The sequence below is a fragment of the Trachinotus anak genome, unplaced genomic scaffold (assembly GCF_046630095.1).
Source record: "Trachinotus anak isolate AG129_WGS33_773 ecotype Australia unplaced genomic scaffold, CSIRO_AGI_Tana_v1 ptg000016l, whole genome shotgun sequence".
Taxonomy (NCBI): domain Eukaryota; kingdom Metazoa; phylum Chordata; class Actinopteri; order Carangiformes; family Carangidae; genus Trachinotus; species Trachinotus anak.
The window spans coordinates 14,057,501-14,084,426 of NW_027273867.1; the positions used below are offsets into that span (position 1 = coordinate 14,057,501).

The window sequence follows — 26,926 nt, forward strand, 5'->3', positions numbered from 1 at the left end:
AAATATAAAAGCAAGATTTGAGCCCTCAAAAACCACCAAGAGTAGATACAGACCTGAAGATGAGGCAGCAGAGGGTGCTGCTGCTCCAAAATTGAAGGATGGGGCTGCAGTAGGAGCAGCAGCACTGGCAGGAGCACCAAAGATGAAGGGTTGAGCTGGGGCTGGGGCTGGAACAGAGTTCAGAGGAGCAGCTGAGGGAGCAGGCAGCTGGCTGTCCTGGTTCTGGCCAAAGACAAAGCCTTTAGCTGGAGGAGCATCACTGGAGGCTGCCGCAGGCTGACCAAACATGAAAGTGCTGGGTGCTGCAGAGGGAGCTGGAGCCTGGGTGGAGGCGCTGCTGCCGCCGAACAGACTGGGAGTCGGAGTTGAGGAGGACGAGGTGGTGGTGTTGGTAGGATTACTAGCCATAAAGGAAAATGCTGGTTTTGGAGCAGCAGTAGCTGAATCTGTCAAGAAGAAGAAAGAGTTGCTTATGGTATGTAGCACATTGCTGTAGGAAAATTATTTACTCAATTATTCTGACAACAATCCAAGTCTTTGTTTGTCAACTTTGTTTGTTTACTTAGTAGATTCAGCTTTTTCAACTTTAGCTTGACATATTTACTTATGCGCACATTGTTTCAACAGTAAAAACAAACAAAAAAAAAAACTCCTGGTAGGAAAGAAAACCTTTTCCCCAAAACATCAAATTATTCTTTTAAACAATTTACCAAACAGAGCAACAAATAATGAAGTCATTCCACCCATCAAAAGTTTACTAAATCACAAATTAAATACCTGTAGCACTTTGTCCAAAGTTGAAGGAAGGCTTTGGGGCCTCTGCAGCAGATGTTTCACTCTTGTCTACTGGCTTTCCAAAGGGATACGCAGGTGGAGGTTGCTCTGTTGGAGCACTGGGCTTGCTGAAGGAAAAGCCACCTGAAGAGGCTGCTGCTGGTGTAGCATCTGCATCTTTACTAGCAGCACCAAAGAGGAAGGTAGACGGAGCAGGGGAGGCAGCGCCTTCCTTCTTTTCCTCTGGCTTCCCAAAGGTAAACGTGGGAGCAGCCGGCTCTTTGTCTGCCTGTAAAGAACCAAACGTAGAGCCCCCTTGTGGTGTGGTGGTTGGCAAACTTGGCTCTCCCAGTCTCCCAAAAACAGACCCTGTGGTGGTGGTTGTGGTGGTGGTTGCACTGGTGTTCGTTGATGTGGTGTCGTTTGATGATACAGCACTGTCGCTCTTTCCTTGAGAGGAAATGGGAGGAGTGAAACTAACAGAGGATGAGGTGGTGGTGTCTGATGTCTTCTCTTCAGGTTTTGACAGTCCAAAAGTGAAGCCGCCCTTAGAGGAGTTGCTTTCTGTGCTAGATGATCCAGTTCCAAACACTATCCCACCACTGGTTCCAAATTTAAACCCAGAACCGGTGGCAGGTTGGTCTGACTTTTTGTCATCACTAGAAGCAGTCCCAAATTTAAAGCCCTCAGATGAGCTGCCAAATTTGAACCCTGATGAGGCATTAGTGTCTTTAGAAGTGGTTTCTGATGAGGAGCTTCCAAATGGGATTCCAAATTTGAATCCACCTGATGAAGAGGAGGATTCTGACAATGAGCCCCCAAACTTGAAACCTCCAGTTCCAGACCCCGAGGTACTGTCCGATGTGCCAAACTTAAAACCCCCAGAACTAGAGGTAGAAGAGCCAAATGCAGAAGAGCCTGAAGTCCCGCCAGCTGATGAACCAAAGGATGAACCAAAAGCTGAAGAGAAACAAAAGATAACAAGAATTCAAAAAAGGTGAAAAGTGTACATTAGGTTCAGGTTACACTTCAAGTCCTGAGTTTCTCAAAACCTAATATTTTGACTAGATTAGGTTTGGTTAACTTCACAGTTTAATGTGACGCAAAAAAGATTCAAGAACATGTCATCATACAACAATATTATTTCCCTAACACATAGAAATCAGAATACCTTTAGGCTCCACATTAGCTCCGGGTTTGGCTGCCTGACAAGCAACACACTGTACATCAGCAGCCTTATTCTGTACAAGACAGATGTCACAATCCCAGGCACCCTCTGGCTTCTTGAATTTATCTCCCAACCCAAACACTGGAGCAGTGCTGGCTGAAGAAGAGGATTCTGCTGATGCTCCTGTGGTGTTGATGAGGAAAGGAAGATGCTTCATTAAACTAACAATTGCCTTTTAAAATACGATCACACAGTTAATGGACTTCTGCTTTCATGAAAACAAAACCATAGACTCAGCACTTTGTAGATAATTAAATACCAATATGACCGTGGTCATGCTCTTATTACCTGGTTTAGCACTCATGCAGGCCACACACTTTGTGTCCTCTGCCTTGTTCTGTACCAAGCATGTATCACATTCCCATGCACCCTCAGGTTTTTTGAACTTGTCTCCAAATCCAACGAACCCTGTGGAAACGGGGGCTGTGGAGGTGGGTACAGTCTTAACAGCTGAGAAGGCAGAAGGAAGAGTCAGTGAGGGTTTAAGTCCTGTCCCGGGTTTGGCTGTTTCGCAGGCCACACACTTTACTGCATCGGGTTTGTTTAGAACAAGACATGTATCACAGTCCCAGGTCCCTGCAGGTTTGGAAAACATAGTGCCAAAACCTGTGGTGGATGTAGTGGTGGTGGTGTTCGTACTGCTGCTCTCCAGTCCAACCGAGGTTGCAGGTGAAGGCTTACTGTCCAGAGATTTTGAGGAGGAGGAGTTGGGTTGTGGGGCCATACAGCAAACACACTTTGCATCTGATGGCTTGTTCTGCACCAAGCACACATCACAGCTCCAGTTTAGCGGGGCTTTGAACAAATCTCCAAGCCCTGTTGATGAAGAGAGGGAAGAGGTGGTTGTGGAAGTGGAGGAGGAGGAGAAGGGGGCAGTGGATTGTGTGGAGGTCTGGTGAGGGGTATTGTCTGGGTCTTGGGAAGTCCGAACAGGAGAGGCAAAACCTAGAGAGAACAGGAGGAGAATTTAAACAGTGAACTTCTAGATTTAGTCTTGTAACAATGTATAACCAGGCAAAAACAAGAAGGTTGTAGATAATGTGTCGGTGATTCCTACCAGGTGCTTTAAGAAGATCCAGCACGCTGCCCTGCTTCAGGACCTTGGCTGGTTTAAAGGGTCCTTCAAAATCTTCTGTGCTTTTGTTTGCTGCTGGCTTCACTGTAGAAAACATGAAAACACAAAAATGAACATTTATTTTGAATTTTCACAGTTAAGATAAAAAAAAAACCACCAAACAAAAAAAAAACCACACTCTTACCCGCTGCTGGTATGGGAGTGGCAAGCTTCCCGTTTGACATGGAGGGACCTATTTTTGCTACAGGTGCACTAAAAGTAAATCCAGCCTACATAACAGGAAAAGATAACAACACTTATAATCAATGTTATTGATTTAAGTAATTTAAATATAAAGCATTACTCATGATGTTAACTATTAAGAAATAAGCAATTTACTTACTGAAGGGGAAAAGCAGGGTGGGCTAGCAGCAGTTGCTTTGACAATAGGGGAAGAAAATGTAAAAGGTACACAGGGGGGTGTTGAGGCTGTTGGAGGCTCCTGGAAAAAAACATGAAAATTAGTAAAATGGTGTTTACCATTAGACTAATTGTAATGTAGTAGGAAGAGATTGGTTTAAAACAGACCTTATTTGTGATTGTATCTTTAGCAGGAGTAATGGCCTTGACGTTGGAGGGGGTGCTGATGGTGGTGGAGGTGGTGAGAGGGGGAAGAGGGGAGGAGAAGCTGAAAGTGGGCAAGGCGGAGGTGCTGATGGGAAGTGAAATGGTTGGAAGGTCAGGTACCTCAACCACCTGCAATCAGAAACAAGCATGAGTATCACTTTCCATGTAACTTCAAGACACAATACATTTTATGGTGAGAAAGGCAAACCAGAAATGATTCTGCCATTTCTGAGTAGTGCATCGTTGATATCAGTCTGAATGTATTCAGGTTCATTATCTGATCTGTATTGATGACTTTTCTCTTGGCCCTAAAAATAAATCTGATGCTGCAGTGGTACAAATATGTTTAGTTAAAGTAAGAACCTTGAGTTAAATAATAAACAATGCTGTAACAGAAATGCATAATCACTCTTGCAACCAAGAGCCTGGGGGTTTTGGAGCAAAAGCTTCTCCTCACCTCATCCTCTTCAGGGCGTTTGGAGGAGGGTCGTGCACTGGTCCGCTCTCTCTTCATCTTGCCCCCTCCAGAGCCGACACTGCTGGCTGCAGGCGTGCTGGACAGAGGATAGGCTAGGCCACTGGACCCCATTGTGCTAGTAGAAGGGTAGCAGGGTAAAGTAAGTAAAATAAAACTTAACATAATACAAAGAGAAATCAAGCATCCACAAAAACATTTGATAATTATCAAGAATGTTGTGATTGTTTTGCTTTGACACTTGGAGTAAATTGCTTTGAATTATTTTTCAATAAATCCAACTGTATGGAAAAGTTTCCTCTGTAATATTCCTTGAAACCCTTATCACACTATCACTAAATGTCAAGAAAGTTACCTTGTTTCCATCAAAAACAATTAGCAAAAAAAAAAAAGATTGTGAACCACAAATAATATGGAAATATGGTAATGTAGTAACAAGAACGTACTGAGGAATTGTTTACATTTGAAGGAGTTGATATAGCAATACAATCTCAAGGCTCCAGACAAGCTTTTTCACTTGGTTGCACCATTTTTAACAACAAGATTTCCTCTCTCTTGCTATGTTAAACTTGATGATCGTTGTGCAATTTCTCACACACACACACACACACACACACGTACTTCTATCTTTGTGAGGACACTCATTGACATGATGCATTCCCTAGCCCCTTACCCTAACCTTAACCATCACACCTGAGTGCCTAACCCTAACCCTGACCCTGACCTTAACCTAAACCTAATTCTAACCATAACTCTAAAACCAAGTCTTAACCCTCAACATGTGATTTGAAGGTGTTTCAAAAAGTGAGGACCGGCCAAAATGTCCTCACTTTCCCAAAATGTCCTCACTCTGTTAGTAAAATACTTTTTTTGGTCCTTACTATGTAGCAAGTACAAGTACAAGTACAAGTACAAGTGTACACACACACACACACACACACACACACACACACACACACACACACACACACACACACACACACACACCATTCCCCTCATCTGGACCTCTCATTGGCTCTCCCTCACCACCAACCTCTGCCTCCTCTTCTCCAAATTTTTTTTTTTTTCCCCAAAACAATCAGCTATAGGGTGCTTCATCTTAAGAACAAAGTAACAGGTAAATGAATGTTTTGCATGTTTCATCATTTGTGTGTGTGTACACTTGGTAGGGATAGACAAACTGAGCCAGTGAAAAAGAAAAAGTCCTACTTTCAACCACAATTGCTAATCCAGTAAGTATTCATGCCAAAGGGGAACCAAAACAGCCTTATGATCTTCATGGAGTTATACGAAAGCGATCATGTGAAATCTTAACACTCAAAAAAGAATTGTTGGATATGCCTAAGAGTTGTTTGCATTTAAATAGTTTTGTTGAGTTATTTTCAAACGAATGGAATCATCTGTAAGGAACTTCAATCTATTAGCACCCATCTTGCATTAGTACCTTTGAGATGGACCTGGAGTTGCTTTAGGTAGTTGCGGCGATTGTCTTGTGGGCTGTGGGAACAGTACAAGAAAATAATTAGTATAGGAGTATGTATTAGTCACCAATTAGCAACACTGAATGTAACGGAATAATGCTGTGGTGTAAAATAATACAGTACCGTGTTTCTGACCGTCTCTCTTGGGGTCCTGTCCAGATTTCGGCTCACCCCTCCAGGGGTCAAAGTGGGCCTGAAGGACACCGAGCGATTTCCTGACACTGAGGCTGCAGCAGGAACCACCAGCTTCTGCACCGGTGGGAGGGTGGGATCCATCTGAATTGGAGAAACAGCATTCAAATATGGGCACGAATTAGAAACATATGAAAAAAAGGTGTTTCTTCGTCTTAATGTGACCAATAGAGCTTTTGGCTCCATGCCACAGAACTCAATGAATGTACAAATACTATTAAACACATGAAAGAGTCATTCTATTACATTTAGGTATAGCTTCAATACAACCAACACGGCCAGAGTAGTTTACTCCCCATATCTACAGAAATGCGGGATTGTTTATGTATTGTATTTCACATCAGGCTGGGACTATACAGACTGTTCTTGATAGCAGGATAAAGTCTTCTTCCTGCAATCTGTTGATAATAAAACACCAGATTATATCGATTTATCTACTAGTTCTAGTATATCACTATTGGTGTGGTTGTTGGACTACAGAACTGGAAAAAAAAAACTGTCGCACAGAAACACTAAACTAGATCTAAGGTACATTATTTGTCCACTAGAGACCATGGACAAGTTGATTTTTAACTAAAATGTCCTGCTGTAAATTCCAAAGATACATTTTAAGATTGTTTGTTACTATGTGCTTTAAAAAAAGTATATACTATTTTTTAACTCCTAAATGTCTGCATCGGTATTAGCCTCAAAAATCTAGTATTGGTCAAGTTATATTTTGGACTGTGCCAAGGTAAAGTTATGAAAGGCTGGTTTATAGTGGACTTTCTTGTTTTGAACTTGTGAGGGTCAATACACCATTGTTGGCCTTTACAAAGCAGCTGTCACAGATGGGAATGCCTGACAGTTATTACTGGGGTCAAGTCCAGTCCAGAGCTGGCACAATTTAACAATGGACCACACTTAACACACAGCACATACACACTTCCACGAACTGAATACAATATGCAGTCTAGTGCACTTTTGCTCACAAGCACTTGCATGTACATGCACATGTAAAGGACGTGCACACATACGCACGCACGCACATGCGCACACATGCACACGTGCACACACACACACACACACACTGGTGAACAGCTGTGTCCCAGCCGAGGAGAATCCTGTTAACTATTGTAAAGGAGGCCAACAGGCAGTGGGACAGGAAATGACAGGAAGACAAACCACAACAAATGCTGCAGAGTTTGTACAATGACATCCCTGTTTCATTCACATCACTGAGCCTTGTGAGCCTTGTACAAACACTCCAACAGAAGACACAAGTGAAGTTTGTTTGATGATGTGCATACACCAGCCCAAAGTCACACAGGGACATTTGGCATTAAATTATAATAAAATTAGAAGCTTCTCACAAATGTAATTTTTGATGGAGCAGACATAAATATATATCAGAATTTGTACTTACCCGTTTCCTTTTTGACTGGAAATGTGAAACATCTAGATTTGTGCCATCAAGTGACTGCCAGAAAAAAAACACTCGTGAGAAAACAGGCCTTTTTTATTGGACAAAAATTGATAAAATGTTTTCAGGTGGTTTTTCACTATTTCATCATTTTACAGAAACTTGTAATTAATGAATATTATAAATCTGCTTTTCCGGCCCTTTTGGTGTTAATGTTCACATATAGTGCTGTGTTGTGCAATTCCACTGAAAGTATTTTAAGAACACTTACTGGTGACAGGGGGGATGAGGCTGCTGCTGGGATTCTCTTTGCATCCTGTAGATGAGGAAAAATCAAAATGCAGCTATTTTAGAGACATAGTTACCAAGGAAATGCTAAAATATGACACAAAATTTACATTAACAACATATCAAGTGTCATACCACTGATACACTTCAAGTTGATATCAGGTTTGAACCACAGAGATTATGTTTGTGTGTGTACTCACGGCCAGAGGGCTGGACATGCGCTCCAAGGACTGCAAGATGCGTCTGGCTGTGGCACTGGTTACGCCACAGGGCTGAGCACCAGCAGGCTTGGCCTTGATCTGTCTCCTCACCGGGGCCTACAGATCAGATGAGCTAATTTAGTCTCCAATTAAATTAATAATATTCACACTTGAGTCACATTCATTTTATGATGTGACAAATTAGCTGCTCACCTACTAAGGGCTGATAAACTTACAGAACATGTATTAAATGTACATGTAGAGTGACTATGACTACTGAGTACTAAAAATTTAAAATTTTGGTGTTGACACGAGTCTCAGTCTCTAGTTAATGTGGTTCTCACTAGCTCACCTGGTATGGCGTTCCAGGGCGTGTACGAGAGCTCCTGACTGCAGCTGCCCCACCATATGTGGTCTTCCCGGGGTAGAAGGGTGAATCTCCAAGCTGACTGGAGTTCAGCGCTGTGCTGTTTAATGTTGACTGAAAGAGAAAGGGTTAAATTAAATAATATTGCGTTTGAGCTCAATTACTTCATTATGTTCCTAATCAATGGCATCCTCAAAAACACTTTCATTAATTTTAAGTGAAGGCTTTGTTATAAGTGAAATCAAGAGGGTTTAAGCAGCTAAACAAACAATGTAATGAGTAAAACGGCAAAAACATCTGGTAATCTTTTCAATAGCCAACCTTATTAATTCTTATTCTTAATATTTTTCTCATATGATGTAAATATATCACCATTCCATGTAGTTTAATATGGAAAAAAATGTTGTCTGTGATGTTCCAGTATTTTTACAAACATGTGAAGCAGCAAGCTCAGACTTATACTAGGTGTCACTGTGAATTTTGTTTTGTATATGCTCAACACCACTTTCTTCAGACCAGACACCAGAGCAGACTAATTCTTGTGTGTTGGCTTGACTGAGCTGTAGTGTCTGGCACACTGTCACACACATGAAAGTAGATATACAACATGTTGATGGATATACAGCAAGACACAAGAGAAACTTAATGCAACAAATCAAGATCCTGTTTGGTCGTGAGCAGAGAGGCAGTTCTCCAGATTATGCATGTAACACATAACACTTTCTAAATTAAATAAATAGTTAATAATAAATAAAACAATTAAATTTTAATCTTGAAGTACCAGTATTTCTCTACACCTAAAAGCAATGGTCAGTGCAAAATTTGTCCAAGTTTGTGGTACACGTGATTTGAAGAGTTGGGTGCACTGACCAAATTCCAAAGGGACATTTTATACTTAAGTGGGTCACTGCACTAATGGCACAGCCTAGATCAAACCCTGGGACACCAAAATACAGAGTTTTGTGGCACAGATCTGTTCTTTCAGTTAGCTTTTCTTTTTTTTACTATTACACACTGATAGACTCAATATTCTGATAACAAGACACCCGGACACTCACGTTGGAGGAAGTTCCAAAGACGGACAGGTTGAAAGCAGGCTTTTTCAGACTGGACTGGGAAGGCTGAGGGCCAGAGTTTGTTCTGTCCATCTCTGGGGACCAAAGCTGGGGAAGTGATGCTGTTTTAGAAGTGGGGACATCTGAAAAAGAGGAGATTCATCTCAGACCATTTTGCAGAAATCTATCTTAGCTTATTTTTCATGTCTGAGCCATCCCACACACAAGAGCAATGAAGTCACTGATACTAGCCTCTACTTATTACAACACTAATAATTCAACAGATTTATCATTTATTCCTTAAAGCTAAAAACAGCAACTTCTTTTGACTCTGTGGTTGAATTTGCTGTTTATACTTTTTTTTTTTTTTTTAACACTTCTATTCAGTCACAGACAATGCAAAAAAACTCCTGTACAAACCAGATCAACATACAAGATGTGTGTAGTGAACACACAGGTTTGAACAATTCAATGTCTATTTTTTTGCATTATGTCCATAAGAGGGCACCTGTACAATGAGAGACATAACTATCGGTGCAAATCTGTGTGCATATTTTTGAGATGTGTCTTCAGGTTGCAAGCACAAGAGTGGTAGGAAAGGCTAACTGTAGCTTGTGTACAACTTTATCTCAATGCTCTACAATTTTGCCATCTATTGACCAAAATCCAAAGTATATCCAAACAGGGCTTTGTAGATTGCTCTGAGTGCAGCTCAATCTCTGCAGCTGAGTTAGGTCATGAACTCTCATCTCATTACCACACCGTTGTTGTTGAATTATTCACTTGTTTCAGCTTGAGTGACGTTGTGTGCCCTGTCCGTCATTCAGTGCAGTGGCCCAGGCTCTCATGAGAACTCGTGAGAGACTGCCGCGGTGGTGCTTTTTATTATATAATCCAATTTAGATTATTCAATGAAAGGCCTAATGCAAACATTCTGCCCTTACCTTTGTCAGAGGCGCGAGAGGAGAACCCGCTTGTGGTGGAGATGTTATCATCTTCGTGCTGTGAGAGGTTGTCCTTGATTTCTTTGACCAAGGAGAAGCCCGTGGAAAAGGGTCCAGGGGCTGAGGAGGTGGAGGGCTGGGAGAAGAGGCTGCTGGAAGCACCCAGGGTTGGGGAGGAGGCATCCAGCGGGGGAAAATGGAGGTGGGAGCGACTCAGAGGAGGTCGAGAAAGCATATACTCCTGAAAGTTCAGGGATGCCCGACTGGTTGAGGGCTCTGTGCAAGCAAGGAAAGGCGCAGATGAGCGTGGTGCAGAGGACAATGCAAAACTGCAATTCTCATGCAAGGAATTTATTATTCCCTTGATAACCTTGGACAACCAAAGAGATTGAATGGATCCTTTACCTGCATTACTGGTGCTAGGCTCTGGGGAGTCACGTCCATCAAGGGGAGGAGGGCCTTCTTCACTGCCATTAGGAGGAGGAGGAGGCTGGCAGTTCTGGTTTGTCCCCTGTACAACCCCCCCTTCTTCAGGAGCATCTTCATTCTTGAAGTATTTCTGCAGCCAGGAAGGAACGATGCTCTTTACTGTGTCTGTCACTCGACTGATGAGGCCTGACTGCTGCTGATAAAAACATGAGAAAGGGAGAGGAGGCCATTAACGGGGGAATGACTTGAGTGAGCGGCAGAGATGAAGGCATATAGACAAAACAAAGAACCATAAACTTTGGACATTATTTATACCCCCTCATTGGAAAAATTCCTTGATGATCAGTATTAGATAAAATTCAGTGCATGTGAAACAAAACTTCAGGTAAAACTGTAGAAATGCTACTAACAGGAAAACGGGAAAACAAATAAAATGCTGTTGCTTGTATTTATGGTGATCAAAAAAAAATGAATCTGTGGTACAGCAATTCCACTGAATTTATTTGTTGAGACCTCTGAATCATACAAAAACAGTTGTAAAATACAGAAATCTACACTGCATTTTATTATTTGAATCAGGAACACAGCCCCACTTGCAATGAGAAGCCATTCGTTCTCCCCAGTGCAAAGCAAAACACAAGCTCAGTAAGACTGAAACTGGGTCAGGCACTGTGTATGCTTCCATGAAACAGTGAGCAAGTGACGCTGGTCTGCACTGTACTGAGGTCGAATGCTGGATGAATTCTAATCAATAAGAATGAATCTTGACTCCTACACCACACATGGAGAGTAACCACATTTCCAGGATTTTAATATCTAGAAAGATCACTTCTGTAAAATCTATAACATTTTGCAACTTTGTGAAAAAAATGTCTTGTACATTATAGGCACTTTTTTGGTCTTAACTGGCTAACTATATCTACCATCTCTGAATGGCTTTGTAGACTTTGAAGTTGAGCAAAACTCTCATGTAGTTGAATACATGAGCATTTAATACTGGTATAATCTTCATGATTTAAGGTCTGCTTCATGAATGATGTCCCAACTGCATGGTGCAGTTTTGGTGTTGAAGTGGGGGATAACAACAAGGCCAAAAACACAATCTATATCTTAAGTGTAATGACCAATTAAAGTGAAGGGTCTATTGGACAGCAACAAGGCTGTACAAAACTCATATTTGGAGCGTTTGTCTGCAACAATTTCATTTATAATATAATTTCTTTGGTTATTAGATTGGTATAATGACTGTATTTGAATGTCTTCAGATAAGGCAATGCTGTTGATACCAGATGGAGGGGGGAAAGTTGGGCAAAGGAGCAGTTAGCTGGTGCATCTCTTCATGTATATGCTGTGTAACCCATGGAAGCCTTCAACTCCAGATAAGAGCCATGTGTGTCTCTTGCTTTCTGCTTATCTTTGATGTACACCTGTGGGGCACCCTGCACTTTAACCTATGTGCAAATACACACTACTTTGACTATTCAAAAGTGTAATAACACCACAATGCTGGTTTAGTAGCACTACATACACATTAGGATTTAAAGGCGCCATATTTCTGCTGCGGACAGGGTCATATGACTGTGTGACCTGTGGTCAACTGATACTGCTCTCTCGGGAAGCTCTAATGTCTAACTTTGACCATGCCTGCACCTGAGAAGATCAGTACATCTAGCTTTTTAAACTCAAAAATGACGTGAATGAGTATGAGAAACACAAACACCTTTTGGGATCCTTTATACAGCACAATTGTTTCATTTATGCCATGTGAAAATATACAGTAAGTGCTGATGAGAAGAGCTCCCACTGTTACAACTTGCAAGTTTTGAGATGGATCAAAACTGCAATGGTGCAAAAACTGCATGTCTTATCATGCTCCTGCCTTTTAACCAATAGAGCTGTGTAAATCAAGCTGTTGCCGAAAAACTCTACCCATTTCTTAAACATCAACTCTCAACAAGAAAGGGATAATCATTGTTTTTGGCTGACTTCAGTCCTGACACATTTGTGTGAACTCCAAGATCTTCTTATCTCTTATTCTTCTTATTTGCAATATGACACAAACGATGCACGGGTCAACCCATATTTGCATTTATTCAAAAAAATTCAAAATATTTCAAATTCAAGTTGGTCAGTTATTGCATTTGTTTGTTGGCAGCAATGCATCATTCCAGTCAGTCTCCCTCACTTCAACACTCTATCTGAACAGCAGCAAATATGTATCATAGGGTCGACATCTAATGATCACAGGTTTTGCTGTTCGTGCAGTGCAGAGGGACATGGTGTCAAGCAGAGATTCACCATGATACTGACACTACATGCCAAGTCAGCAGCATTCATGAGAGAAATTACATATCTTTTCTTTGCATACACGCTAAACTACTATTCATTCACTGACAGTTCATTAGGCCTATTTGGCGAAAACAAATACAGTGTAAAACATCAGCCCTAAACCTTCACTAAATTATAATGTTCAGTTTTTGTTCAAATAGTTTTAGACTGGTGCTGATTCAACTTTACGGTTATTTTGGAGGTATTAGTTTGTGGTGCTGTTGAACTGTATTGCGCAATACTGAGGGGTACTTCTTCACCCCATTTGTCTCAATGAAGATGGACGCTAAACTGTGACACAAATGGTCCACTCATAACAAAACCAACAATGTCCAATAAATGCAATAACTTGAACTTAATGTTTAGTTTGTCTAAATCACTATTTAATTAGTGTCATTATAATTATAGCTTGCACCTTGTGTGTATGTGTGTATATAATGCAAAACGGTTTAAGGTCACATCAATGTGGATAACTAATGTCAGCCATAAACAATAATGAATAATAATGATCAATGAAACAATCCAAATCTTGTCTGCTAGGTGTACCTAATAAACTAGCAACTGAGTGTATCTAATTGATGACCTTTTCTTGGTCACAATGATCTGCTGGTTGTATAACTATCAATATTCACACAGTTGTCTGTGCAGTCACAGGACCCACTGGCAGGTTGACTGCCATATAAACAAACAATCTGATTTGTAGTTCACTCGAATATTCTACGTAATGACTGACAAAGTAAAATATATCAAAGGGTCTGCTATGTATCAAAACACATCATGCCCACTGTTCAGATCGTGGAGTGGTTTTAAAACTAACATTAGCTGTTGTCCAAGCGCCAAGTGAATCCCCTCAGACAACCATGTGGGTTTCCAACCAGCCGATGCTACCTGCGCAATCCAACTGGCTGAGATTTGGCTAACGTTAGTTAGCCTAACATCCAAAACGCTTCCCGGGACGCTAGTACCCAAATCTTAAAATGTTTCTGCATGAAAGCTGGTTATACGCAGCTCTGGACAGGTGTAAACTGGAGCCAAGCGACCATGTCACTTTTACTGGCAACGGCGTGAAGCCTCTAAACTTAAGAGTCGAAGACAACAATGCGTTTCTCGCCAGTGCTAGCCTGCTAGCCTGCATTAGCCTCAACAGCTAACATGTAGAATTCGACTTCCTTGCTTTCTGCTAACTTTGCTAGCGGCTAAGAACTTCCCGATAGAGCTATGGCTGGTTGTTCCAACGTGTCATGTGTGCGCTTGTACTTGAACAAATACTGGTTAACTAGTCTAAACGACTCACTGTGCCGTGATTTGACCTGTCAAGCCCGTCTTGATTTTGCTAACCTATAAGCCAACATGCTAGTTACCTAGCATCTCCCGGACATGCTAGCAGCGCGTGGAGGCCACGAGCGCTAACAGAAGGCCCTAAAATGTCTCCAACAAAACAAAAACAAGAGCTGAGCGATAGTGGCACCGTGATCGCCGCGACGTCCTCGACGCGGGGTCTTAACACAAAAACTTTCACTCGATTTACCTGTTTACTCTTGGCGTAAGGTTTAGAGGCGATGTGATATCTCCTGCTTCTAATTTTCCCTCCACCCGTGGCCGCCATGGCTCTTTCGTCTGAGCGTCTGTCGGTGTTTCGGCGCCGGATAGCTGTCATCCAGCACAGGGGCCACTCACAGAGGCACCACGGGAAATGTAGTAACTGAACATAACAAAGAGGTTAGACACGACTTTGTACCACATGGTTCTAAGGAGGGGTTATTTTGTGTCATACGACTTGAAATTATGATATAGCCAAGGGTTTAAAATATGTCATTGTTTATATTATCAATAGTAAGCATAATTTAGTCATTTCAGTGGAGATGAAAGGATTTAGCTGACCATAGTGGGAAGTAATTAAGTACATTTACTCAAGTACTGTACTTAAGTACAATTTCCAAGCACTTGCACTGTATATAGGTACTTTCATTATATGCTACTTTATACTTTTGATCCACCACATTTGAAAGGAAAATATTGTATGGTCAGCTCCACTACATTTATTTGGCAGCTTTTGATTACTAGTTACTTTGCAGAGTCATAATATTAATACAAATTATAATCAACAAATAAATTATGTATTATAATAGATTAAGCTAAACAGCAGTATATAAACTGTGAACTGTTTCTTAGATCTGCCCCAGAAATACTTTCAATTGCTTCTATTATATTGTAGGTGTGACACAGAAATCAAGATGGTAAAATTATTGAGTCAGTCTGTTAATTCAGACATCTCACGTAAAAGGAGAACAATAAAATAAAATATCTGTGGATACAATGAAAAAAAGTGATATGTGGTCCTTAAATTGTGTGTACAAAAACAGCCAAACACACGCATATATAATAAAAAAAATCTGGAATACCAAGTAATGCATTGGAGGTTACAACATATTTTAAACATTTCATATTAAACACAGTGTGGCCTGAAAATTAAAGCATTGTATAAACTCCAAACTCTGGAATCACTGCAGCAGGCAAGTGCAAAAGGATTTTTTTTATTTAAATAGCATCAATACAAATTCAATCAGAATACATTCACCTAGTAACACTTGTCAAACTAACGGGTGGTTGTAAAACACATTGTAACACTAAACATGAATCTACACTGCATCTATCAGTAATATTAAGAACAGCTTATGTGGACTAGTCACTTACTGTGCTATATTAATATCACATTGTATTAATTTGGATCACTAAAAAACCTCAAGAAGACTGCCTTTTAAAAGGATAATTTCACACAAGTGATTATCCACTGCTATTGAATGTCACCACAGTGCTTTTGAATTGAAAGTCACAGTATTCTGTCAGTACACCATGCACTGCTTACTCTCTCTCTCTCCCTAATCACAAACCCATACAAAACTGCAAAAAATAACATACATCTAAACAGTTCCAATACTCACATTGATGAAAGCGTAAAAGGGTAGGAATGTAAAACATGTAAATGCTACAATCGGTTCAGTAAAACTTGGCTGCTCCTCTAATTTAAAGTAAAGAAAAAAATTCTTTCCTGATGATGCTATTCTGTTTGAGGAAAAGCAGACAGCAGTGTATATACCAGTAGATTACTGTATTATAGATAAGTGCAAATGTGGTATTTTTGGCCATTAGTACATAAAACACAAATACATCAAATCAGCAAAATTAACATATAAATCACCACCAATTCAAATGACTTACAAAATGCCCAATACAACAATAACTGTGATCTTTAGTTTTTCTAGTAAAGCTATTAAATTCAGTGACAGAAATATTCTAAAACAACAGTCAAGAGATTAAGTGCAAACAAGTCCAAGGGCCTATAGAATATATATATTTGCACTTGGTGTTGGTGTGAACTGGTTTGTGAACCAGACCGGACTGATAAAGCTGGCACACCCCTGAGTTGACATATGTGCATGTCCCACAGTGCAAAACATCTAAACAACATTCAGGAATATAAGGCAGAATATGTTGGGTGTAGGATGCCGCTGAGGCTAGCATGCTGTTTTCTATAATCCAAGTAAGGCAATCTTCTCTTTCAAAATCTAGTGCATATTCCTTAGAAATATGTTCAATTCTGTCTGTGTCAGACAGTATTAAGGGTTTGCTAGTATTGCAGATTCCACAGACCACACTTCACCACCCCAGTCAGCAGGTATATGAAGATTTCAGCTCATTGTTGTGTTTTTTTGCCTCTGACTCCCACAGCTATTACGACTTGATAAGCTGAAATAACATGAAGGCTTTTGGTGTTGTATTTTGGAGTCTACCTCCTGGTCTCTAGGATTCTTCAAAACCTTGTTGCAATTGTACCCCGTAAATTTGAGTGCGTAATATATTTCCCTTAGTTGGGTGCTTTCTAAATCACTCATCTCCTTTGTAGAGGATTTGAATACTCAGTGTTTGTTTTGATCATTGTCTCTTTCCTCCGTGACCATTCACAAATCTGTTCCTCCCAGAGGCTCTCTTCCTTTTTGTAGGTTGTAAACCTCTCAAGGACTCCCTCTGACCTGTGGATTTAAAAGACATTATTTTGTTAGACATTTAGGTTGGAGTCTCTTGAAGAGTTGTCACCAGTGTGCCTGTTATGAGACTGACCTGCAACACCATCTGGGATGAAACCACATGAGTCGACAACACTGCTGTCATCACAGTCCTCATTTTGCACAGAAATGCTCTGTAAACAGAAGGGAGCTCAGAGCCAAACACTAATGAGATGCACAACTCTAAATGGTAACTGAAAACTGAACTAAAAAGAAGTGTCTCTGGCATCTCCTGGGTTAGAGTTTCAAGTCTAGAGACATTTTTTTAAGAAATGTGTCATAGCAGAAAAAGCACATATGTAAATAATAAAATAAATGATGGTTGAATTCCATTTTGTGGTTTCAGTTTCAAGATCCTGGTATTGTGAATGTTGTTGCTGATGTTATTTGTAACTCCTGTGCTTTTCTCTGTTTCTACAAACAGAAATGGGTCAGGAAAACAAGATTTTCAGCTGGTTTTAACTTCGGCTTAAAACAGACATCGTGGAAGCATTCAATCAAGAACCAAGAAGACATCTTACCTTAATTTTCCTTTGCTCATACCACACCATCCCATATAAAAGTAGAAGCGTGATGAGTGCCTAAAGAAGATGAGAAGAAAGAAGAAAAGAGGATGCAAAGCAAAAATTAATGAGTCTGCTTAAGCACTCTAGTTTTTGTTCTTTTTTGTGACACACACACACACACTTACCAGACAAAGTAGCCACAGGAGTACGTAGCGAATTTGTGTCTTGGAAAACAAGTCGTGCCCAAATTTCACACAAGCAAGAGCCTCCAGGAAAGCAATGGCTCTGAGAGGAAATATAAAAGCTTAATTAAATAGGTAATTCTGCTGCTCTGGAAATTTTAAACACATGCCGTTTTATTCAACAATAGCCCCCTCTCTTGGCAAAGACATTTCATTGCAGTGGAACCTCTCTATGGATGCGCAGCACATCTAGCATTAAAGTCCAAATACATGTGCTCTAAATTGTTGTTTCCCAACCAGTTACACATTTAAGGAAAACTCATCTGTCAGACTGCAGTGGACACCACATTTTAAAGGTTACACTGCAAAGGTAAACCTCAGACAAGAGAGTGTGGTCTCAGCGGTCCGTGTTTCAAGCAGAACGTGAGAGCCTGTCTCGTTGCTATAGAAACTGGAGCAGACTGAGGACATCAGCAGCTTTGTGTCTCAGATGAAGTCATAATGTTATGAATTCATTTTACCAGATAAAGAGTAAGAAAACTGAATCTAAATAAAGTGAATCTTAAATAAACCTTTATGGGATAATTAAAAAAAAACTTCATTGGAAAAACATGGTGCCTCTGAATTTTTTTTTGGTTCGTTTTCTTCCTTGTTCTTGTTCATACTTTGCTTGTTTATCTTTTAAATACACAAAAATATCTTGTAGGACCTGGAACCAATCCAACCAGCGAGGGCACATATCATTGTGATATACAGTATGCTGACAAGATCAAAGAAAAAATACCAGAGACTGGAAAAAGTTCAATATTAGTTCAGTTTGCTTACCAGGCTTCTCCTACCAGAGCTATGATTTAACTGAAAGAATTTCTGCTAGAGGCACAATAAGTTTTCGGAAATTACCATTAATGCAGCTCATTAACTTGTTTCTAGATCATTAAAAAACATGACAGGACAAGTGATACGTACCCAAACACCCAACATTGTGTTCCAACTCGTTTACACTGAGTGTCTGTCAGGTATGCATAATATTGCCTGAAAAAGGTTCAAGAAATTGGGACATTAGAATTTTTCTAAAATTTCTTAACAAGAACAAAGCGAACATTTTAGATTTCCACACAGACCTACATTTAAGAAAGCATTTGAAAGGACAACTTTGCATTTGTTTTAGGTAGTGTTCAAATCTAGTATATCACATTTACAGTTGCTCATAGGTGGGGTGTAAACAAGATGTCATTTGGAGGAGTGAACTTACCGCACAGTGGGTGCAGTGATGACTCCAACAAGGAGGATACGACACCAGCTGAGTGGGTGAGAGGCCTGGAAGACGAAGATGTGCTTGAGGAAGAACGTGTTCAACTCTGTCAACTGGGAAGATGAGGCATGTAGGACAGACACAATTTAATAGTATTCTCCATGGATGTACAGTACTTGTTGACAAACATTGGAGGGGAACTGTTGTAGAATGTGAGATTTATTGCTGAATTAAAAAAATAAAAAAATAAAAATCAACAGATTAATATCAGGGACTTTGAAGATCTTCCAGGAATTTCTGGGTCAAAGGTCAAAGCCTACCTGCCATAAGATCATGAAGAGGTAGATGCCTGCAAGTCTCTGGAAGGATGACTTTGGGTCGAACCAACGTACGTAGGTCCAGCTGGCTGGGGTGAACTGGAGCACGGCTCGCTTTATCTTCCCTGTGGTGGTGTGGATTTCCCTGCACAGACACAGTATGTGCACCTTTAAGGAGGCAGAGATAAATACGCACACGCAATCTCGCTTCATACAATAACATGGGGCTATGGAGAGCTCTAGTGTCATAAACCCTCTGATTTCAAACAATTTGTGTCATACGGCAGCAATGGGCTGTGCTTCTGCACACAAGACCCAGACCTTTTTCCACAACCAAGATTTTTACTTGGAGCCATTGTTCCACTTGTGCTCTTCTGCTCTGACATATGACTCTGTCATAAGGTCTGCTGTGAAAATGATCTTCGAATGTGATTAATTTGGGAATGATAAAGAATCAAGATTCAGGTTAGTAAGGTGTATTCAGAAAGCAAAATGACATGGGCAGTACAACAAGGACAGATGTTTGATAGGATAGAAAAGAAGAATGGTGTTGCTTGTCAACATCAACATCAGTTAAATCCAAGGTATGGGAGCTTTGTGTCTTTTGTGTGGTCAAGATAAAATGCTTCCTTAGAAACTAATGAAAACACACATGAAAAGACAGTTTTACAGTGTTACAGTTCATGTTCCTTATGATGTTTTGTTAATAGGTTTCCTCAGTATTGTTAACAGCTGATTAAAAATGCTACCAATCATGGTTTGGGGGGCATGAGAGAAAACTGGATTTGATCTTGTTGATAGGGTGGAGCACCTGATTTTTAATTCTGTGATCCAAAAAAAAATCTTAAGGATCTGAATATACCCCGTGTATAATTTTAGAAAACACACAGAAAAGAAAAAGTTTCACTGACTTGATACTGGCCCAGCGGTAGGTCCTCATCTCCAAAAAGCGGCAGACAGTCATACCCAGCCAGATGCCTCCTCCGTTACACAACAGTATGTCCAGTATCACCTGATCCCACCAGCACTCCGCAAAGTTTGGCAGAAGGTGCATGAAAAACAGCTGTAAAAAAATGAGTGGAGAGGATCGTGAAACGAAATATATTTAAGTTACATCAAAATCTTTTTTAAATCAAGGGGCTCAGTATCTGCTGGGAAATACTAAAACTACAAAATGTAAATTTAGATAGTGTGTTGTTTGAATGACTGTTGCACCTTGTTTGACCATAGGCTCTCTGGCGAAGTTGATTCTGTGATGAGTAAATCTGGTATTAGGCTAAATCCTGTAATCTAATCTCTCCAGCCAACAATTGGCATCAGTCAAGGCAGAAGCTCTTGGCATGTGCAGAAACTCCTGCTGATACGACTGTTTTGTTATGATGGGTTTCTCACGAACAATCAATCCCTATTGCCTGCTCACACTGGGCTGAGACAATGATGTGCTCTTGTATGAGTTGGATCAATACAGTTTACGAGTAATTACTTTTTTTGCATGACCTTGCAGACTTCCCAGAGGGGTTGCTTAGGTCCTGGAGCACTTCATACATTTGCGTGTGATTTACATCACAAATTTTAAAATATGCAATGGTCATCTTCAACATATGTACATATACACACACACACGTTACCTCAGTGAGTTCCCAGGTGATGCTGATGGTCCAACAGAGGCCGTAGCTCCGGATGAGCAGAGCCTTCATGGCCCAGCCTGCAAAGTGGCCAAATGCAAAGATGTCGAAGTGGCTCAGGATGCGCTCCCATGTTATCACTGTACAGTTAACAGCATATTCCTGTAAAACAGAAAAGAAAGGTAGTGAAATTCTAAAATCACAATAACCACCAAAAAGAAATCTGATCTAAAAACGAATTACTAAAGCAGACATGTTCATAATCATGTTGGTCTTTTCTTCTTTCAATCTTTGCTTATTCAACTCTGAAAAATTTGATTTTATATTAAAATCAACCAAAGTAAAGCCAATTTATTTAAATAACCTAAAATTACAACTTTGTCTCAGGGGATTTACTAACCTTAGAACAAAATTACAACAGCTCGATTCAGATAAGGCTAAGCTCTGCAAAGAAATCCAAGTAAATTATGTTTTTTTATTTACAGAAGGCATTATCTATCTGAATGGGATCCACTTTGTATTTACATACATGTAAACTCTCAATATAGAGCTGTGATTCTTCACATCCATTCAGAAGAAGAAGATCTGTCAAAGATGGGGTCTCCTACTGTCCCGAGTCCTCATTCTGAAATCTTTCAACATCCGAGCTTTGACGGGAACTTGCTCTGATGGTTCAGAGGAAAATTAACTAATTCTGAGTTCCAAACTATCCCCACCATGATGTCGGCTTCCCGCGTGGCATATCGCAGATTTGGGTCCAGCCAGTACATCAGAATCTTCACCTGGTCCCAGTTGAGGAAGATGAGGAAGACCAGAAAGAGGAAGTAGAGCACACTGAGACCTAGCCACGACAGAAGAAAGTGAGTAAGGTTGATGACATATGGTAACTGGATCTTATCAGAAACATTAGGTAACTTTGATGCATGGCGAGTCAAGAAAATGTAGGCCAACACTTACCAAACACCATTCGCCATATCGCAGGGTGTGGCCTGGTAAAAGGTCCTGATGAAGAAAGCAACATAAGTGACTGTTGGAGTATTTCCACTTTTAGCAGTAGAGGTAAATTGACCAGAGAAAATGAACTCTTACTAGCTTTTATCCAGAGCTTTATTGTCTGGATGGAGCCTGCTAAGATGTTATCGAGGAAGCTCCCCTTATATGACCACCTGTTATCACTTGAGCTAAGTTTCATACTTGAGAACTGAGCTATCCCCATCTCAATTTTTCATCTGCTGATTATTTTCTGTTGTTATTGTCTGTCGCAGATTGGGATTGGGATTTAATCCCATACCACTGAATGATGGAGCCAATGGAAGTTTAGTTGCATATCTTACCATTAGGAAAGGCCAGGACACTGATGACCAAGAAGAAGGAGACAACCACAAAAAGACCAACACGGAGATTGTTGTCTGAGTGCTCATCATTCCTGTCACAAAACAGTTTCACATGTTAACAAAGGGTAGGTTATGCTGCTGGGCACTCAACACTGTTTTACATGCATAGGCAGGTACAGGTGGGAAAGGAGCGGAAAACCTAGCTTTAAATATAAATTGAAACAACAGCAGATAAAAAAAAAGTACAATTTCGACACTGTTTATTTACCTGGTAAAGGCAAAGTACATCAAGCTGAGCACAGTAACAGTCAGCAATGTGATCGTGTGTGGCTTATAGAAGAAATCAAGACATATATCCTCCACTTGTTGCTCGTTTATCATTCGGAAATGTAACTTATAGTTGGTATCTTCCTTCCGTGGCGCTCGGGTAGTTTCGGCGGCTGCCATATCGCTGTTGTGGGCTGCTTTGTCAATTTTACTAATGCAATTTTAATAGTTAAAGCCAAAACTTGGAAAGACAGACAGACAAGACATTGGAGATGAGATCCACACGTAAAACCTTGAAGAAGGACTGAACCACAGAGCCAGTGGGGGTGAGAGTTTATGAAATAACGTGTTATACTTTCAGTCACCAAAGCAAAGAGTAAACTTTAAATACGCGTTTGAGTAGATAATTTGTAATTGGTGATTAATAAATGATTTATACTTTTTTTTTCAAAATTATTCACCCTCATGAGTGCATTTAAGGCAACAGTTTCACCCACGCATACACCACTGTGGTACATCCCAAATTGTGAGATTTCCGGTAAATTCTTCCGGTATTGAGCACATGAAAACACTGGACCTTAAGTGAGACCTCACTGAATGAAGGAGCTGATTTAAGGATTCACTACATTTACTACAAAATGTGAGTAAAAAAAAGTAATTTGTTGCCTTTGTCTCATTTACGTTTTATACAGGATTTACAGAGGGTTGTTGTCCAGCTAGCTTGCTCGGACCTAACGACTATAGATGTGTCTATAGCTCACATCTTGCAGGGTAACAATTCGGTCTCAAATTTTTTACTGGTTTACATCTTACCTGTATGTATCCACAACAAATTGAAAGGTAAATTATTCAAACAGCCTTTGCTGTAGATATGGAAAACACTTGGTGGTTAAGTTTTGTGTTTGTTTTCTACAGGCCATCACACACAGGAACAGCTAAACTAGCCATCAGAGGTCGAACACAAGTCCTGGGAAATAAGAGTGCAATGCTACATCAGCTTTCTGTACCAGACTATATATTTTAGTGTAAATGCATATTATGCAATAGCGTGTACAGAATCAGCATGACTAAATCTATCTCGTGTATTGACTTTGACTTGTCCTACAAGTAAAAATGATCTTTTACTTGTCATAGGTAACTCTAAGTAGCTTGCACTTCATAACAACTGTTCAAGTTTGCTTATATTTATATCTGATGAGTTTAGTTTTAGTTCTATGTCTGTATTGTATTCCTCTGTAAAAGCTTTTAGGAAGTATAGACAGATAGACAGCCCCTGCCTAAAGATGATGATGATAATAATAATAATAATAACAATAATAATAATTGTCATATTGAGTAGCATGGTGTTATATAGTATTTATTTATAGTAACTGTTTCTTGTTCATGTGGTTCACGTTGTATTGAACCCATGTTTGTTTTTTTTTAATATGTGGACAAGTGTGTGATTTAGGGTTGTCTTATGGCAAATTAAAACCAAACCAAACCAACATGCCATGTTTGTTTTTTTTCTCTGCAGAGTTGCCATGACTTCATCCTGTGCACAGCTGTGTCTGAGATGTAGAAGTCTACTTTGTCCCAAGACACTGGCTACTACTTGGCAGTATTCCACTCCAGTTCGCCATTGCACAACAGTTACAAATGTAGCCATCAAAATCCCAAGTGGATTCTCATTTTTCATGGGGACTCACAGAACAAATCAGACAAGACAGAGGTGGAAAAAACAGATGATTGGTTATGGTGAATTAACGGCCAAACATCTGGCAACTGACGCTAAGGAAGACAAGTTCACAGAAGAGTTGTCAAGAACTGATGTTGTGGCATACAAGAGCCCCCTGCTGCCAATCAGAGATGCTGGGCCATTGAATGAGAGTCAGATGCCATTAGGTACATATCAGTTTCCTGTTGTTGGCTATATAATTATATTCACTGAGCATCCGCATTTATAATTAGATTTCAGCTTTTTTGTTTTCCCCATGGGTGTTGAATCCATTCTGTCTGTATTTTCTTCATTTATCAGATCTGGATGCTGCTGCTGAATTTTCTGCATTAGAGGAGATCAGTGATGAAGAGGCTTTCAGTATATCTGTTCCTGCAGCCATGCCTCCAGCATCCACCTCTCTCAGACACTACGTTGACAAGTCTGAGACACTCAGCAAGCTGGTACAGCTAGGTAATGAAAGTGTAGATGTGTTGTTGAGAACATTTTAATCATATTTATTGAAACAATTTGGAAGCACATTTAGAACTATAATGGTAAAGACAATGGTCTTTAAGTTGTCAGTTCACCCAGATCTCTTTTTACTGATCATTCAGCCTCTTTCTCTTATCACAGGTGTGAATCTATGGAAGCTTGAACAAAGGCCCAACGTGGGCTCCATGCTGCTGAAGCTTGACTTCAACACAGATGTGGCTCCGAGGCTGCTGTTCCTCAAAGAGATTGGGGTGGAGGACGCTCGCTTTGGTTACATCATCACACACAACCCCTTCATTCTCACTGAGAGTTTGGAAAGCCTGCAGATCAGGTGAGATGAAGGGATCCCAGAAGCAGAAACAAATTCAAATGTCTTTATTCTAAATTAAATCAATCTAATGAGATAAACTACACAAATTTATCTAACTCTGTATAATATATATATTATGGTAGTGGCAAGTCAGGTTCTGCAATGAGACTTTCTGAGTAACATTTTCTTTTTTTGTTGCTTGTTGAAGGGTGAACTATCTCAAGTCAAAGAAGTTCAGTTCTGAGACTGTTGCATCCATGGTTTCCAGAGCTCCGTATCTGCTAAACTTCAGTGTGAAGAGGCTAGACAACAGACTGGGGTTTTATCAGCAGCAACTCAACCTCAGTGCTTCTAATGTAAGCTTTCTATGAGTATTACCACAGTGTGTTGGATATTTTTCTACACAAAAAGAAACAATGAATTTGTTGATAGAAATAGAATAGAAAATTGTAGCCGGTTTGTTTCTCTTTCCAGACTCGGAACATTGTAGCTCGTCTACCCAGATTACTGTGTGGCAGTTTGGAGCCTGTTAAAGAAAATCTGAAGGTACTGAAACAACGAAATACATCATTAGCATCGATTGTTTGAGTAACTCCCTGAGATACTGTCTTTCAATGTTTTGATTCTTTTCGTGTGTATGTGTCTGTGTGCAAATGTGATCCACCTAGGTTTGTGAAATAGAGTTCGGCTTTAAGCAAAATGAGATCCAACACATAGTCATTGCCATCCCAAAAGTGCTGACTGCCAATAAAAGGAAGTTAACCCAAATATTTGACTTCCTCCACAACACCATGAAGGTGCCCCACCACCTGATCACCAAGTTCCCACAGGTATAGTGAACTGTTGGTTGCCAGCTATTTAACCAATTTAGGATCAATGTGGATCTATTTTTATTTGTGTTCTTTTCATATTGAGAATTATACCTTGAGCATATTTCCTCCCATAGGTCCTGAATACCAAGTACTTGCGCATCAAAGAGCGCCACCTGTTCCTTGAGTACCTCGGAAAAGCTCAGTATGACCCAAACCTGCCCAACTACATCTCCCTGGACCGCCTGGCGTCCTTGCCAGATGAGAACTTTTGCACTGAACTGGCTATGGCCACATTGGAAGATTTTTATTTGTTCCAAAAGACACTTTAATTCTTCCTTAGGAGATATAAAAGTGAACCTCAGACAAGAAGTTATTCAGCATGTAGAATAAATACCATAATGCCAGATACATGCAGACTTAAATGTCTTTAAACATACAGTATGTTGGAAATAAAAGGTTTGCTTTGTAAATGTGATGTATGATAAATACAAACAGTGTATATCAGCTCTTCTGTCTGAAGTACTGCTCTTATTTACCATGACCGTATATGTGTATATATAAGAGACCAGAAAAGCGATAAAGGTTCTGTATAAGATTTGCTTCAGATGAGGGACTGTGTGTAAAATTATGATCAGTCATGTAGTGAAAACTACCTGTAAGAGTAGATTGTCATCATCAATCTGAAAAAGGATCAGGTCTCACTTGTTCTTTGTTGGCATGCAACTGCTTTAAGTACATTTACTTTAACACTGTACTTAATCACAAATTCAAAATACTTTCATTCTACATGAGTATTTCCCTGCCATGTGCTACTTAATACTGCCACTCTAGTGAAGTGAAATGTTTTATTGTACTCACATCGAGACCTTACTGGGTCAGGTCCAGTTCAAAAACCACTACTCTTAGATTTATTAAATTTAGACTAGATTATCAAAGAGAATCGACGTTCATTATTTTAAATGATGTTTTCCTTAAAGTCCCCCTTAGCTGCTGAGTCACATGCTAATTCACAGCATCGTCTTTTTCTTTTTGATATAATTCACTGTGATTTCTCAAAAAGAAAAAATCACAGTCCTGACCAGAGGAGATAGTTGTTTCTGTGCATAGTTAACTTTGTCTTTCTCTTATATTATATTTTGCAGAGAGATTTCGATAACATTACTTTGCTTCATAGATTCCGATAATAAAATTCTAAATCATCTGTAAGCACATTTTTCTACAT

At 40.0% G+C, this 26,926-nt stretch overlaps 3 protein-coding genes and 1 long non-coding RNA gene across 5 annotated transcripts in view; 2 read left to right on the forward strand and 2 right to left on the reverse strand.

Annotated features, from left to right (window-relative positions):
- Nucleotides 1–14,493, reverse strand: part of nup153 (nucleoporin 153) — a 17,272-nt gene extending 2,779 nt beyond the window's left edge. Inside the window, exons 1-19 of the mRNA XM_071499554.1 lie at nucleotides 14,373–14,493; nucleotides 10,493–10,709; nucleotides 10,088–10,363; nucleotides 9,147–9,286; nucleotides 8,074–8,202; nucleotides 7,722–7,838; nucleotides 7,505–7,549; nucleotides 7,237–7,290; nucleotides 5,775–5,915; nucleotides 5,603–5,655; nucleotides 4,141–4,276; nucleotides 3,645–3,812; nucleotides 3,460–3,558; nucleotides 3,262–3,346; nucleotides 3,060–3,161; nucleotides 2,291–2,947; nucleotides 1,946–2,125; nucleotides 778–1,734; nucleotides 54–446 (exon numbers count right to left, since the gene is read on the reverse strand). Coding sequence (XP_071355655.1) covers nucleotides 54–446; nucleotides 778–1,734; nucleotides 1,946–2,125; nucleotides 2,291–2,947; nucleotides 3,060–3,161; nucleotides 3,262–3,346; nucleotides 3,460–3,558; nucleotides 3,645–3,812; nucleotides 4,141–4,276; nucleotides 5,603–5,655; nucleotides 5,775–5,915; nucleotides 7,237–7,290; nucleotides 7,505–7,549; nucleotides 7,722–7,838; nucleotides 8,074–8,202; nucleotides 9,147–9,286; nucleotides 10,088–10,363; nucleotides 10,493–10,709; nucleotides 14,373–14,450 — 4,027 coding nt within the window. The 5' untranslated portion in view covers nucleotides 14,451–14,493. The remainder of the gene's footprint in view (nucleotides 1–53; nucleotides 447–777; nucleotides 1,735–1,945; nucleotides 2,126–2,290; nucleotides 2,948–3,059; nucleotides 3,162–3,261; nucleotides 3,347–3,459; nucleotides 3,559–3,644; nucleotides 3,813–4,140; nucleotides 4,277–5,602; nucleotides 5,656–5,774; nucleotides 5,916–7,236; nucleotides 7,291–7,504; nucleotides 7,550–7,721; nucleotides 7,839–8,073; nucleotides 8,203–9,146; nucleotides 9,287–10,087; nucleotides 10,364–10,492; nucleotides 10,710–14,372) is intronic.
- Nucleotides 1–17,472, forward strand: part of LOC139633704 (uncharacterized) — a 25,355-nt gene extending 7,883 nt beyond the window's left edge. Inside the window, exon 4 of one of the 2 annotated variants that reach the window (XR_011693802.1) lies at nucleotides 17,333–17,472. This is a non-coding gene — a long non-coding RNA (uncharacterized lncRNA). Of the gene's footprint in view, nucleotides 1–5,798; nucleotides 5,932–17,332 lie in introns of those variants that run through there. The other variant, XR_011693801.1, reaches the window with a different exon arrangement.
- ptdss1b (phosphatidylserine synthase 1b) lies at nucleotides 15,167–22,702 on the reverse strand. The gene is made up of 13 exons (XM_071499550.1): nucleotides 22,393–22,702; nucleotides 22,125–22,216; nucleotides 21,748–21,792; nucleotides 21,507–21,631; nucleotides 20,794–20,952; nucleotides 20,077–20,228; nucleotides 19,169–19,310; nucleotides 18,849–18,961; nucleotides 18,563–18,628; nucleotides 17,600–17,699; nucleotides 17,430–17,489; nucleotides 16,964–17,042; nucleotides 15,167–16,875 (listed from the first exon to the last, which is right to left on the reverse strand). The coding sequence occupies exons 1-13, from the start codon at nucleotides 22,569–22,571 to the stop codon at nucleotides 16,778–16,780; spliced, it is 1,410 nt and encodes a 469-aa protein (XP_071355651.1). The 5' UTR covers nucleotides 22,572–22,702; the 3' UTR covers nucleotides 15,167–16,777.
- Nucleotides 22,703–22,947: 245 nt separating this feature from the next.
- On the forward strand, nucleotides 22,948–26,907 carry mterf3 (mitochondrial transcription termination factor 3). Its single transcript, XM_071500441.1, has 8 exons — nucleotides 22,948–23,031; nucleotides 23,908–24,275; nucleotides 24,409–24,561; nucleotides 24,724–24,913; nucleotides 25,101–25,248; nucleotides 25,367–25,438; nucleotides 25,561–25,722; nucleotides 25,839–26,907. Exons 2-8 carry the CDS (start codon nucleotides 23,915–23,917, stop codon nucleotides 26,031–26,033), a joined length of 1,281 nt encoding a protein of 426 aa, XP_071356542.1. The 5' UTR covers nucleotides 22,948–23,031; nucleotides 23,908–23,914; the 3' UTR covers nucleotides 26,034–26,907.
- The last annotated feature ends 19 nt before the right edge of the window (nucleotides 26,908–26,926 follow it).